This window comes from Anser cygnoides, chromosome Z (assembly GCF_040182565.1).
Source record: "Anser cygnoides isolate HZ-2024a breed goose chromosome Z, Taihu_goose_T2T_genome, whole genome shotgun sequence".
Taxonomy (NCBI): Eukaryota; Metazoa; Chordata; class Aves; order Anseriformes; family Anatidae; genus Anser; species Anser cygnoides.
This window is the reverse complement of record NC_089912.1, coordinates 79,545,929-79,559,640: the sequence shown is the minus strand read 5'-3', so window position 1 is coordinate 79,559,640 and position 13,712 is coordinate 79,545,929. Positions and strand designations below refer to the sequence as shown.

Here is a 13,712-nt window from a genome sequence, read left to right as displayed (position 1 = left end):
GCTGTGTTGTTACACTGCAGCAGAATACAAAAGGTGTAAGGCACGTCACTGGTAAATGATCCTTCCTCTCTGTTCTTCAGAAAATGTTCCAACATTTCAATGATTGCTTTGTCTGTAAAAGACTAGATAAATAAGACCCATTGTCTTTTCATAAACTGCAGTCTTTTATTGTGCCTTTTTTTCTGATTGTCTTTTTTGATTAATTGCTTCTCTTTTCTTGCTCACCATGAGCCCATTGTTTAAATATCCTTAGTCCTGATGCACATAAATCACTGGAAGTCCCAGACCACGACTGGAGCACTTACATTTTAAATTAGCGTCCACATTTAACAGCTGCTGTTAACAGTGTCTGCAACAACTTCTCACACCAAATATAATGTTTAGCTTAATGGCAGTTTTTACAACTCCACAGTAAAATCACACCAAGTTTCGAATAATATTTTCTCGGTGATTGCACACACCAATCAAAGGCGTATTTGAAACCATAATGGATTCACCCACATTTTTTTGAGCTCAGAGCTATTGACTGGATATGGAGGGCACTATGCAAAAACATGTAGAGATTACTATAACTGTTTTGCATATTGGTCACCATTGGTTGTATTGGTCACAAAGTCACCATTCAGCAACAACGTTTGTCACAGGCGAAAGTTTCAAACTCAGTTCATAATGACAACTTCACAGGGCATTTAACAATTTTACATTGTCAACTTATAAAACAATATCTTCTGTCGACTTGATTTTACAGTACTCACTAGCACTGGCCAAACAGATGTTTAAAACCCCATATGCAATCCATTTATCAATTATTAATTAGGTGTAGCAAAATAAGATAGTGGAAAACTCTAAGTATGTGCTGAAGATTAGAGAGAGGGATCTTAACAAGAAATCAAAAATGAGGTCATACAAACAAAATTTGAAACACTTTCTATTGCCATTTGATTGAATGGTCTCAGAATGTATAATGAACACTGTATTTTTAAGCTCTGAGAGCAGCTTCTTTTAAATGTTCTGTCCCTCTTCTTTTTAACATCAGTTGGGTCTGCTCAATCTGTGGTCTCTGTAAAGCCTGATTATGGCTTTTTCTTCTTAGACAGACAAGATTCTAAGCTACAAGAGAGATTTAATATTGAGGTTGCCCAGGCTGGTTTCAGAGACATGTCTAGCAGATTTTACCTCTTTGTCTGTTTTGTGGGTTGTAAAGTGCCTGCACAGAGCCACACTCAAGTACACAGAGTGGGTTGTAAAGTGAGCAGCTGCACAGAGCCACACTCAAGCAAGGACTTCACAGAACCACGTGAGTATATAAATCTCTGGGGTCACAGACTCAGTCAGCCAAACAGCTAGATCAATTATGTGCCACAGTGCTTGTAATGAGATTTTTGGTGGTATCAGCACAATATTAACCCTTGGCGGTCCATTCTGTTTTGTCTGTTTTGTTTTGTTTTGTTTAATATCTGCCTAATTAGAGCACCATCTTTCCAGTTATTCAGCCTCCATTCTGCTTTGAACCATAAGGTAAATGCAGCATAACTATTGATTAGATCTTACTCATTGGAAAAATGTACTTTAATTTTTATACTCACTGTTTATCTGGTTGTTAAGCTAAGAAAATTCTTAGATCATTCTTTGATTTAGTTTTCTTTCCACATGCTATCAGATATAGCTATAGCTGTGCTTTTCAATAATGGGCAGTTCATAGATAGCTTCTAGGTGTTATGCCTGTTAAAATGGTTAAGACAAATACATAAATTTAAGACAAATAAATATAGTTGTATATAGGACTCTGCACATCCATTTGAAAAATTCATGAAGGTTGCAATCCACTCATCTACTGCATCCTGGTGTTATAATTTGTGTTTTATTTGTTTGTCTTGTTTTTTTTTTTTTTTTTTACTCCATAGTACTAACAGGACATTGGGAAGATTGCAAACCCCAACACTATGTATGGAAGAATCTTAGATTGAAGCAGTCATAGCAAGCATTGGTTTCCACATGACTGAAGAGAGTATCACATGAACTCTACTATCTCTACTTTTAAGTAGATGTAGCTCTACATCAAAGCTTTAATTGAAAGGACATTTTCCAAAGCCAATTTAAATACAGAAATCTGACAAAAACAATAATTTACAGGAATGTATAGGAAAATTCAACACTTGTCCTTTTGATTATGCATCACAGCTCTTTTCATGCTTTGTATCTGAGCTGTGAGCAAAATTTGACCCTTGTCAATCTACATTAATTTCTAGTATTTTCAAGCATTTTTCTCTGAATAGGGGAAATGAGTGCACATAAGGGAAGTACACGCGCATTATAGTCTGGAAAATGCATACTTACTTAATGGTTTCAAGAGAAAAATAGTATTTCTCATTTTAAATTTCAGAAACATGCAATTAACATGTTTTAAGAGAATTACTAGTGATTTGTAAGTTTTAGAAACATCTCATTTAAGATGTAAGCAGAAAATTACAGGTTCCCCTAGAATATTTTCAAAACCTAGTTTTACTATCCACAGACCGTAATCAGTGAGTATACTGCTCTTTCCAAGGACCGTAATGATATTTGCTTTCAGAATGAAGACTTACAGAAATTTTTCAAACTTGGTTCTTGATAACAGAATCATTGAGTGGGCTGGGTTGGAAGGGACCTTATATATCATCTAGTTCCAACCCCCCTGCCATGGGCAGGGACGCCTCCCACTAGACCAGGTTGTTCAAAGCCCCATGCTACCTGGCCTTGAACGCTTAAGCATCCGAAGTCTGGCAGGATGACTCAGGACAGAGCCGACGCTATTAGTGGTGACCAAAGTCCAACCACTTCACTTCTGTATGGAAATGCTTTGAGATTGAATACATTTTAGCCCTATAAGGTGGTTTGTATTCACACTTGTTAAGATGCAAAATTGGGTCTTGCATGATGGTGGCGAGGTGGAGAAATTTACTGCAGCACAACTTTGGAAAGTGTATTTCCATTATTTCTCTCTAATATGGAAAAAGAAAATTCTAAGCAACCAAATATGAACAAACAGAAGTAGGGAACTTCAAGGTTCTCTCCACTCCTTAGCTGAGGTATCCCTTTTTCCTTTTCCTGAAGTATCGTCTTGATGGATGGGATGAGATGAGGAATTTAAATTAAGTTATCTATCTAGAAAAGCTCCTTGTGATGATCTCACTTCAACTGAGAACCTTTCTGGGGCCAAACAGATAACATAAAACAACCCTAAACCCCTTTTGAAGGAAGTGCAAATGTATCAAGAAACCGTGTGGGCTGTTTTGTGCAAATTTAATGTTTATACTTTCTCCTCTTGCGATAAAATCATAGAAACATAGAGTCATTTAAGTTGGAAAAGACCCAGAAGGTCATCAAGTCCAACCATCATCTAACACTACAAAGTTCACCAATAACCTATGTCCTTAAGTGTACAAGTCTTTTAAATACCTCTGAGGATGGTGACACCATCACTTCCCTGGGAAGCCTGTTCCAATGTCTTTGCATGAAGAAATTCTTCCTAACATCTAATCTAAACATCACCTGGTGCAATGCGAGTCCATTTCCTTATCTGACCTTCTTGGCCTCCTGGGCACACAGCTGGCTCATGTTCAGATGGCTTTTGACCAGCACTATGAGGTCTTTTTCCAGACAACCAGACAACTTTCCAGCCAGACAACTTTCCAGCCAGTCTTCCCCAAGCATATATCATTCCTTTGGGTTGTTATGACCCAAATATAGTACCTGGCATTTATGCCCTGTGCAATATCATACTACTGTACATTGCCCATTGATCTAGGTTATTCAGTCCTTCCGCAGAGTCTTCTACCTTCAAGTAAGCCAACATTTCCATGCAACTTGGTGTCATCTGCATACTTACTGAGGGTGTACTCAATTCCCTCATTAAGTTCAATGATAAATATGTTAAACAAAACTAGTGCCAATACTGAGCTTTGGAGAACACCACTTGTGACCAGTGAGATTTAATTCCATTGATAAAGTTCCTTTGGTCCTGGCCATCCATCCAGATCTTTAACCAGAGAACCATACACCAGCCCAAGCTGGAAGCAGTCAGTTTCTCCAGGAGAATGCTGTGTCAAACAGCACCAAATGCCTTGCTAAAGTCCCAGTAAACAGCATCCATAGCCTTTTCCTCATCCAATTAGTGGGACAAGTTGTTCATAGAAGAAGACTCTGTTAATCAGGCAGGACCTACCTTTCAGAAACCCACTCTGACTAGGCCTTATCACCTGGTTGTCCTGTATGTGCCATGTGACAACACTTAAGATTATCTGCTCCATGACATTTCCTGGCATCGACTGTCAGACTGACAGGCTTGTAATTCCCCAGATCTTCTTTCCTGCCCTTCTTATAGATGGGCACCACATTCACTAGAGACCTCCCCAGTTACCCAGGAATACTGATAAATTATTGAAAGTGGCTTGGTGAGCAGTTCTGCCAGCTCCTTCAGTACCGTTGAGTAGATCCTATATGGGATAAAAGCCCTGCATCCCATAACCATGACTTTCTTTCTGAATTTGGACAGTACAGTCTTCTACCAAGCTAAGTATATTTTGGCTCCGATACTTTTCTTCTTGTTTTTGTGCTTCTTCAGTTTTCCTGAGAGTTTCCAGCACTGAGTTAGGATTTAACCTGTGTAAATGCTACTGTTTCTGTTTTATGTAAGACAATGTTGAAGCATATAAATAAACATACAAAAGCACAATAAAATTCTACAGATTGCCAATAATTTGCCATGTAATTGGATGATGTTAGGGAGAGTGGAGTGTTGGAGATTAACTGAAGTGAGTAAACAAAGTTGTACGTTTCTGTATAAAATAAATAATGTAAGAAGGACAGAAATCTTCCTCTCATGTCAGCTGGTTTGCTATCAGCTGACTCTTACAGCTGCCATTAAATCCAGAATGTTCCCTGGAAAATGCAGTTACCCAAGATCATTTTTTTTCCCCTCTTCAACAAGTTTTTTGTTTTGTAGAGATAATCATTAAAATCTATTTGTTTCAGCACTGCTTTATATGAGGAAAAGGTTGATTTGTCCATCTCTGTAAAGTGCACAGGAATCCTATTGTTTTCCTACTTTTCTCAGTCACCTATTAAGTACAGAAGAGGCAAAACTAATTCCCTTTTCAGAGACGAATTTCTTGCCTTTATTTTTTCTTGTGAGTCACAGCACCTTGATCCACCTGGGACAAGGGAAATTTAGATTTCAGACAGACCATTGCAATCCACATGTGAAGTGTTTCCTTTGTGTCATTGTCCACCTCCACCATCACCGCCCTTTCCCTCCCCCCCTTCCCCCTTGTTAGATATTCTTACTAAAAAGTGTTTGTTTTTTCAATGTTTAAATGTTTATTGTATCAGGTATGTTAGCATTTCCATAGCAGAAAAACAGAATTAATAAACAGAAAATTAGTCCATTCATAGCTCTATGTTCTGCACACACACACATATATAAGTCAAAGACTGGCATATGTAGGGGACCTACAGAAAAGCTGGGGAGGGACTCTTTGTCAGGGATTGTAGGGATAAGACAAAGAGGAATGACTTTAAACTAAAAGAGGGTAGGTTTAGAGTAGATATAAGGAGGAAATTCTTTACCATGGTGAGGCACTGGAGCAGGTTTCCCAGAGAAGCTGTGGGTGCCCCATCCCTGGAGGTGTTCAAGACCAGGCTGGATGGGTCTTTGAGCAACTTGATCTAGCGGGAGGTGTCCACATCCTTGGCAGGGGGTTGTCACTAGATGAACTTTAAGGTCTTTTTCACCCAAACTATTCTGTAATTCTATAAAGGCCTACAGTACCATACAGTGGATAGAGAACTTGTGTCTTTTGTTATCAGACAGCAGATGATTTTCTAGGTGAGGTCAGCACTGCTTGTAGCTGACCTGGGGCTTGTCTAAATGGCAGATAATGTTACCAAAGATATTGGAGGCCTGATAATCTCAGGTTTTCAGATGCTAGCACAGGGAAGTGATGAGTGTCAGTGCTTGACAGTCTCCTCCTCTGTGGAAATGTGTCTTTAGAAAACGCCTTCTTCCTTTTAATCAGTCTTAAGTGACAACAGTCCAAGTTTAAGTTTAATATATTGTAAAATACATTTGTTTAACAAAATTACTTTCTTCTTTCGTTGAACTGTTGATCCTTATGGCTCTCAGGGACTAATAGCATTGAGAAGAGAGCCAGACAGATGTGGATGAGAATTAAACAGTCTTCTAGATGCATCTCTGTCAAGGTAACTCAATCATGGCCTGTCTCACTTCAGTTATTTTACTTCCAGAATTCTTCTGCCAAAATTATTTACTGAGCCAGTGGGTTTAAAGAATACCTATCTATACAGGCTAAAAATATGCCTTTCCCATGTTATGTTAATAATCTAATCAAATGAAAGGCAAGAGTTCTATCTTGTGTTGCTGGAATTTCACATCAATATACTTACAGAATAATTCTGAGAGAATTATTTCTGTTTTTGTTAGAAACCGTATATTTCACTCAGGTTCGTAAAAGTGTCTAGCTGAGATTCCTAAGATGTGTAACTTACCTGAACTTGCTTTGTTCAGTTTCAGTGATGTTTTACCATTATTCCAATCAGTACTGCAAAGATACATTTGTTCAATCGCAGTTAAACTTAGTAATGTCAGGACATACTAAATGTAAGTTCAGTAACAGTGCATTTCAGTTCTGCCAGCTGCAAAAAATTCTAGTTCACCTTATAATTTTGATTTGGCTTAGAGGTTATAAATACTCAACAAACAAAAACAAACAACAGCAACCAAAAACAAACAAACAAACAAACAACAACAACAACAAATGTTTAATAAGAGAACTATTTTTGAAGATTTTTTAACTGATTATTGTACTAGCTGCTGTAGCAGTGCCACCAAGTGGCATGCTAAATCAATCACACATTTACTGTAAATGTCTCAAATTCAAAAGATAAAAAAATGAGGCAATAGAACTGGGAGGTGATAAATGAATGTGTGTTAGAACAGAAATAATATTATAAAATCATGGAAAGGATTCTGCAGAAGAATCTATGTAGACTATGAATTCCTGTAAATTCCTTCTCTGTGTTTCTCCTCCAGCCCTAATTTTAAGGATGTTCTTGCTTCCCTCCTGTGTACCAAAAGTCAAGAGTTTATGCAAACTTGGCTTTTGATGATTTCAGTCATTGTCATCAATCTAATTCCCCTAATTCCTACCTACTGACTAATGAAAATTAGTATTATGACTGATCAGACTTTAGCTAACCATGACATAAAATCCCTATATTAATTTAGGATTTCTTTGCCCATATAAGTATCTTTGAAAGATGCTAAGATGCTCCACAACTTTGTTTTTCTCATATTTAGAAAACTTCTCCTTGCCTGTCAGTATCTATACAGATAATGTAAGCATCCGCCCTTCAGCCTCCCCCCCCCCCCTTTTTTTTTCATTGCCTACATTGCACTTTATTGATCTGTAGAGAACTAAGTTCCCTTTCAGGTCTCATTTTGAAAAGTTAAGCAAACTATATCCCTTAGTCTGCTCTCATAAGGTGGACTCCATCATCACCTAACCATTGGAAATGGTATGTGGCCTTGAAAATACCTGCTGTTTCTTAGGTAACATATATTGATAAAATTCAGCATAATGTGGACAGGTTTACTTCTATGTTTATTCAGAAAGTCTATTACAGAGTTGTTCTTACTTTCATTTGGAGCAAGAATCTATTTTTAATATCCTTTCCACTTATTATTACGATGGAGTAGAGGAAATACTTTGTTGGGAGGAAGATATTGTTGACATTGAACTTAACGCATAAATTAGTGGTTGTATATAGGTAGCATCTTGGCACATTTTGCTTTTGCTCTGCTGCATGCTGCTGTGGCTCTGTAATCAGTAATTGCCATGTCTGTGATTAGCTTGGTCTCTTCAAGTAATAAGTACAGTGTGAAGGTAATATTCAGCAAGAAGGCTGCTACAGTGGCTTTGTATTTAGTCACTGCAGATCTCATGTCGCTCTACAGCGAATTGTTCCCAAGATGCATTTGGCCAAGTGTTTCAGCAATTCATAAAACATTGGAGCTTGGCACTGTTTTCAGAATTAATACCTGTGGAATATAGCATAGCCAGGGAGCAAGGGTGAAGCTGAGCTCTGGGCTCAGAGCTCAAGGGCTGCTGTGCAGTGCGCTGAATGCATCTGAGTACTGAGTAGAGCTCCTCCATCTTTGCTATTGTGTCATAAATCAGAGAAAGGAGAGGCAAATTGAGTTACAGCCAAGAACACATTTCCATCTGGTTTCAAGACTTAAAAATAGTGGGAATGAAAGCCACTTTAGGAGCTAAATTCAGAACTACTCTAATGTCTCAGTTTTCTAGATTAGCTCATGATCTAGGAGAACGGGACGGTAAACATAAGAATAAATCTAAACTTGCTCTGCATTTAAAACATATGTTTGTTTTGCTGATCTATCATGTGGTGGTGGAATAGATAGGAAAGCAAGCTTAAGAAAGCTGTGTTACAGCTGGAGCTTTTTCTACAAATTCTTGTAATTCTGATAATCACTGTTATCATTAATTCAGCAAACACAATAAATTGTGAGATTAATTGCAGCAGCTAATACAATGTAAAAAGATGTAATAAGAGCAACAGAAACCATAATGAACATTTCACTTAACAAGCTCTCAGACATTTTGAGGAGTAAAAAAAGATGTTTTCAGGTTGTGAGGATGACAGCAGGATGAACAGTGCAGTCATTGCTTTTAATTAAGGGTAGTATGGTTCACTTCCATTAATAAATCACACTTGAAAATAAATGATTACCATAATTTTTGCTGGCTATAGAGCACAAGATATTGTTGTTGTTTTACAACAGGTATAAAGCCAGGTTAAAATCATTTAACACAGAAGTAATATTTGAGCAGTTAAACTATACAAAACACAAACCAGAGTGATAAAAGGCAGATTGTGTAAATATAGTAGTGCCTGTGCATATTTTTGAGACAGTCTCAAATGACAAGAGCCGCCAATATGCTGACTGTCTTGTTCTAAGAGATGAAATCCTGGTTTCTTTATCTCATTTCTGGTGAAATTAGCTGGTGGAACTTCTCCCTGATTGGTCTGACTGAAATTTAACCAAAATAAAAGGAAATAGTTTTGAAAATTCTCTATCAGGTGGTTTTGTATTATACTTTAAAATATATAATGAAGAATATAATTCTAATTATTATGATACAATGTGTACAATATACCCAAAACACAGGTATGTTTTCTAATGGCCTCATTATCTCACCCTAAGTATACCCTAATTTATTTCCTTCCTTTTCCCTCTATGGATGAAAAGTATGTCTGTACTATTTAAGTTATGAAATTCTATAGGATTGAAATTCTATAGGATTGGAAGTTTTAGAAAGTCAGTACTTTTTTAATACACTTTTACACCTTTTCTGGTTTGGTTTTGTTTTGTTTTTAGTCTTGATTTTTCATTCATGTTTCTATTGTGGAATAAGAATTAACATCAAATTTAGCTTAAAATTGTAGGCATCTTTTTGCTGAAGGCAACTTTGGAGGGGGAAAGTATAGCTATCTGGAACCTTATAGAAAATTACATGTCATTCAAAAATCATTGCCAATACTGCCGCCAATTTTACCACTGTCTCCCTGGGATAAAGATCTCAGGGCTAAATGGGTCCATAAAGCAAGCTGACGTTACTTCTGAAATACAGAAAATTTGTATGAGATGAGAAAAGAGGTTCCCAAATCTACAACTCAGTTTCACAGAGCTGTTGATATAGGGCAAAAATACTTCATGAGTTTTCATATTGTAACATATAAGTACTTTAATAGCAGAATGCATATGTATGTGTTTATTTATTTATTTATAACATATATTTATAATCCATGGCTTGAGATATTTAAATTCCAAAGTACACTGAGTGTTTAACAGATTAATACCTCATTTGAACAAATTTTTAATGGGATGTTTGGTGCTATGTTGTGTCAGTTGTTTAGTGACATGCAGAAATATTTGATTTCATGTGTATTTTATCCAGAAAAATCAGATAGCAAAGAATTATTTCACATGAATCCAGCATCAGGATTTTCATTAGCCAGGTTTCCATTTTCTTCTGATAACCACTTAAATTATTATTGTTACTATTATCTACCACTCTGCTTTTAATGATCTTTCCTTCAAAATATTGCTTGAAATAGTTTGCTGTATTGAAGCCAGACTGAAAGGCCAAATAACTACCCAAATCATATTTTACTTTTTCTTAAGAGTTTTTGTTTGTTTGTTTGTTTTCTTAATATTCTATAATTTCAATAGTCCCATCATAACATAACACCCAGTCAGGTATATTATTTAAAAGCAGAACTACCAACCCTGCTTTTTAACATAAGTTTTTTCCAGTTATGCAGTGGGGGTTGAGGGCAATTTACATTTAACAGCGTTGAATGGTATAGTGCTGTGGAACAAGATGAAAATAGAAGTTAGGCACTGCAAATGTCTTATATGTTGTACTATATTATAAGACACTGTTATGAAGAGTACTTCTCCTTATAGAAAAAGCTAATAATAAGGACAGAATTGCAAACCTTGAAATTCCACTTGTCGTATCTTGTAATGTAACAGATAACTAATTATTATTCCTACAATATTCATTTTTATGAAATAGCACAGTGAATACCCAAATAAAAACAAATCTCAAAACTCTGAAATACCAGTCACCTTAAGGTCATACACCTTAAGGAAACAATGACCTCAACCATAAACACAACTAATAGAATGCGAACACTAATTCAGAAATACCTTGACAAAAATAAAAAATAAAAAAAAATTAGGTCAGATGTAAATCATATGCCAGTACTTCAGTGTTGTGTTACAGGATGCTTATCTGAAGAAGGTCCAATAGCATAAAGATTATGAGCTATTTTTTCTGGTTTTAGTGTTTCTCTTACTAGCAGTCTAAAAGCATACTACTGTAGACTTGACTGCATTGTTGCTTGAATGCTTTTCTCACATTTTTGTTTCTTCCTTTCTTGTTGATTTCTAATGATTTGATATGAGAATTCAATACCCAATATTCATTAATACTTAAAATAGGTTCTAAGAGAAAGACTTGAAGAAGCCACTTACATTTTGATTTTGTCAGTGTTGGTGAAAGATAATAGATTCTTTCATGGATTTTTTAGTCTTCCATTTAACAGACACACTGATGCAGCATTCACAGAGTTGTAAAATTCCATAAAGTAGATCTTCTTAGTATTTATAAGAGATTTTAAATTCTCCCTTCTTCCAGTATTCAAACAAAACTGTTTCTTCCTACGTTTAGTGTTAGGTATGATGGTGGTGTCCATGTTTGGTTCATGTAAATACTTTTATACAGGTTTTGCCAAGAAGCTTGACAAATACTTTCTCATCCCCATGATGCATACTACAGACATTTTCCAGAATGACTACTCACATGCAAGAGACTGAAATTCAAATTATAAGACTATTTCTGAAATCACTGATATTTGTGGAAATACACCATTTCTTGAATTTTTTCTTTCATAGGATGGAGTTTCAGCATGGGATCTGCTTATCAGTTTCACAGTTGGCGAGTATTTGTGATCGTCTGTGCACTGCCCTGTGTCTCTTCTGTGGTAGCCCTCACCTTTATGCCAGAAAGTCCACGGTTTTTGTTGGAGGTATAACTTTCAAAAAAAAAAAATATGGGGGAGGGGAATGTGTTAAATTAGAATTTTTTAAAATTACTAAATAATTTTAATTATTTACTTAATATTACACATCATGACTTCTGTATAAGATCTTTACATCTGTTTTAAGATTGTTCAGTGACTGTCTGAATATGTGTATTGTTTAAATACTTTCATCCAACTTTTAGGTTGGAAAACATGACGAAGCTTGGATGATACTCAAGCAAATTCATGACACAAACATGCGAGCTCGGGGTCAGCCTGAGAAAGTCTTCACAGTGAGTATTACTCTCAAAGCTTAGCACACTTAGCACATCAGCTGCATTGCTGACTGGTGAGGTCTTGAGCACTTAAACAATCACTATTATTACTCCGCATGACAAAACAAACCATTTGCACTATAAATACCTAAATATAAGAACTAAAAACCTACTGAAATTGTTATATATTGAGAAGATTTTAAGATATCAAGCTTTGGCCAGCATATTCTTGAGCATACAAACCCATAGTGTGATAATTTTCTCTGTTGCATGGAGATAATTAATAGACTCCAGCTCTATTTTTTAAGTTTACTTCACCCTTAATAGTAACAGTAAACACAAGTAGAAGTCTAAGTTAGTTAAGGTTTTGTCTTCAAAGCTTTTGAAATGATCATAAAAATACAAAACAAATTAATGATCCAATCATCATTAAAATAATAATTTTAACAATTTATTTTCATTTAAATGAAATATTAATTTTACAGACATTTAATTTTCTCACAATATCTTGCAAGCTAAACTGCATCTTTTTGTTAACTTGCAGTTCTAAAGATAAGGCCATATTATACTGATGGGTTGTTTCTATTTGGAAGAGAAATTTTCTGTTCAGCTGAGTCTTTTTTTTTTTTTTTTGTACTGTCTTCCTTATTTATAAGGAATATACACATTTTTTTCTTCTGCAATACAGAAGGACCAAATCACAGGAGGAATTTTTTTGCTTTGAAATCTAGTTTCCCTTTCCAGCTTGTGCTGTGCCATGGGAATGCTGGAACTCTGTTACCTCTCAGAACAATATGTGGGATTTTATTCCTCTTCCTTGGACTTTTTTTTTTTTTTTGCACTAATGCATATATAACTCAATATCTTCTTATAGGTTCCACATTTGCAGGCAGTCTGAGGAATATCTGACCATATACTTTTATTCCATTGAGAACTACAACTTATTGTTTGAGATGTAGTTTCTATTGCCTATGTTTATTTATTTATTTATTTATTTTTTTAACAATGAAGCTCAAGAACTACAAAATTCAGCCTGAAGGAAGGATGGTTAGCACATAGAGCTTCATTTACTGGTACACCAGTAAAGTAGCCCTAATAATTTACAACAATAATAACATTATTTTGGTTATCCTTCCCCTCTTCTTTGCCCTCGTGAGACCCCACCTGGAGTACTGCATTCAGCTCTGGGGTTCCCAGCACAAGAAGGACATGGAAGTATTAGAATGAGCCCAGAGGAGGACCACAAAGAGAATGAGGGTCTGGAGCACCTCTCCTATGAAGACAGGCTGAGAGAGTTGGGGTTGATCACTTTGGAGAAGGCACCAGGGAGACCTTAGAGCAGCCTTCCAGTACATAAAGGGGTCCTACAGGAAAGCTGGGGAGGGACTCTTGTCAGGCAGCGTAGGGATAGGACAAGGGGGATTGACTTTGAACTAAAAGAGGGTAGTTTTAGAATAGATATAAGGAGGAAATTCTTCACTCAGAGGGCACTGAGTCACTGGAGCAGGTTGCCCAGAGAAGCTGTGGATGCCCCATCCCTGGGAGTGTTCAAGGCCAGGCTGGATGGGGCTTTGGGCAACCTGGTCTGGTGGGAGGTGTCCCTGCCCATGGCAGGGGGGTGGAATTATATAATCTTTAAGGTTCCTTTGAACCCAAACCATTCTATGATTCTATGATTTCATTTTATTTATTTATTTATTTTAATTTCATTTAAAAGTAAAGGGATTTGCCTTTACTCATATTGCACAATTAGGGTGTGATTTC

At 36.4% G+C, this 13,712-nt stretch overlaps 1 protein-coding gene across 7 annotated transcripts in view; it reads left to right on the top strand.

The window, feature by feature from the left end:
- Positions 1–13,712, top strand: part of SV2C (synaptic vesicle glycoprotein 2C) — a 112,534-nt gene that overhangs the window by 72,623 nt on the left and 26,199 nt on the right. For all 7 annotated transcript variants that reach the window (XM_048053679.2, XM_048053674.2, XM_048053673.2 and 4 more), the window contains 2 exons: positions 11,546–11,679; positions 11,877–11,966. In XM_048053679.2, the coding sequence (XP_047909636.1) occupies positions 11,546–11,679; positions 11,877–11,966 (224 nt within the window). The remainder of the gene's footprint in view (positions 1–11,545; positions 11,680–11,876; positions 11,967–13,712) is intronic.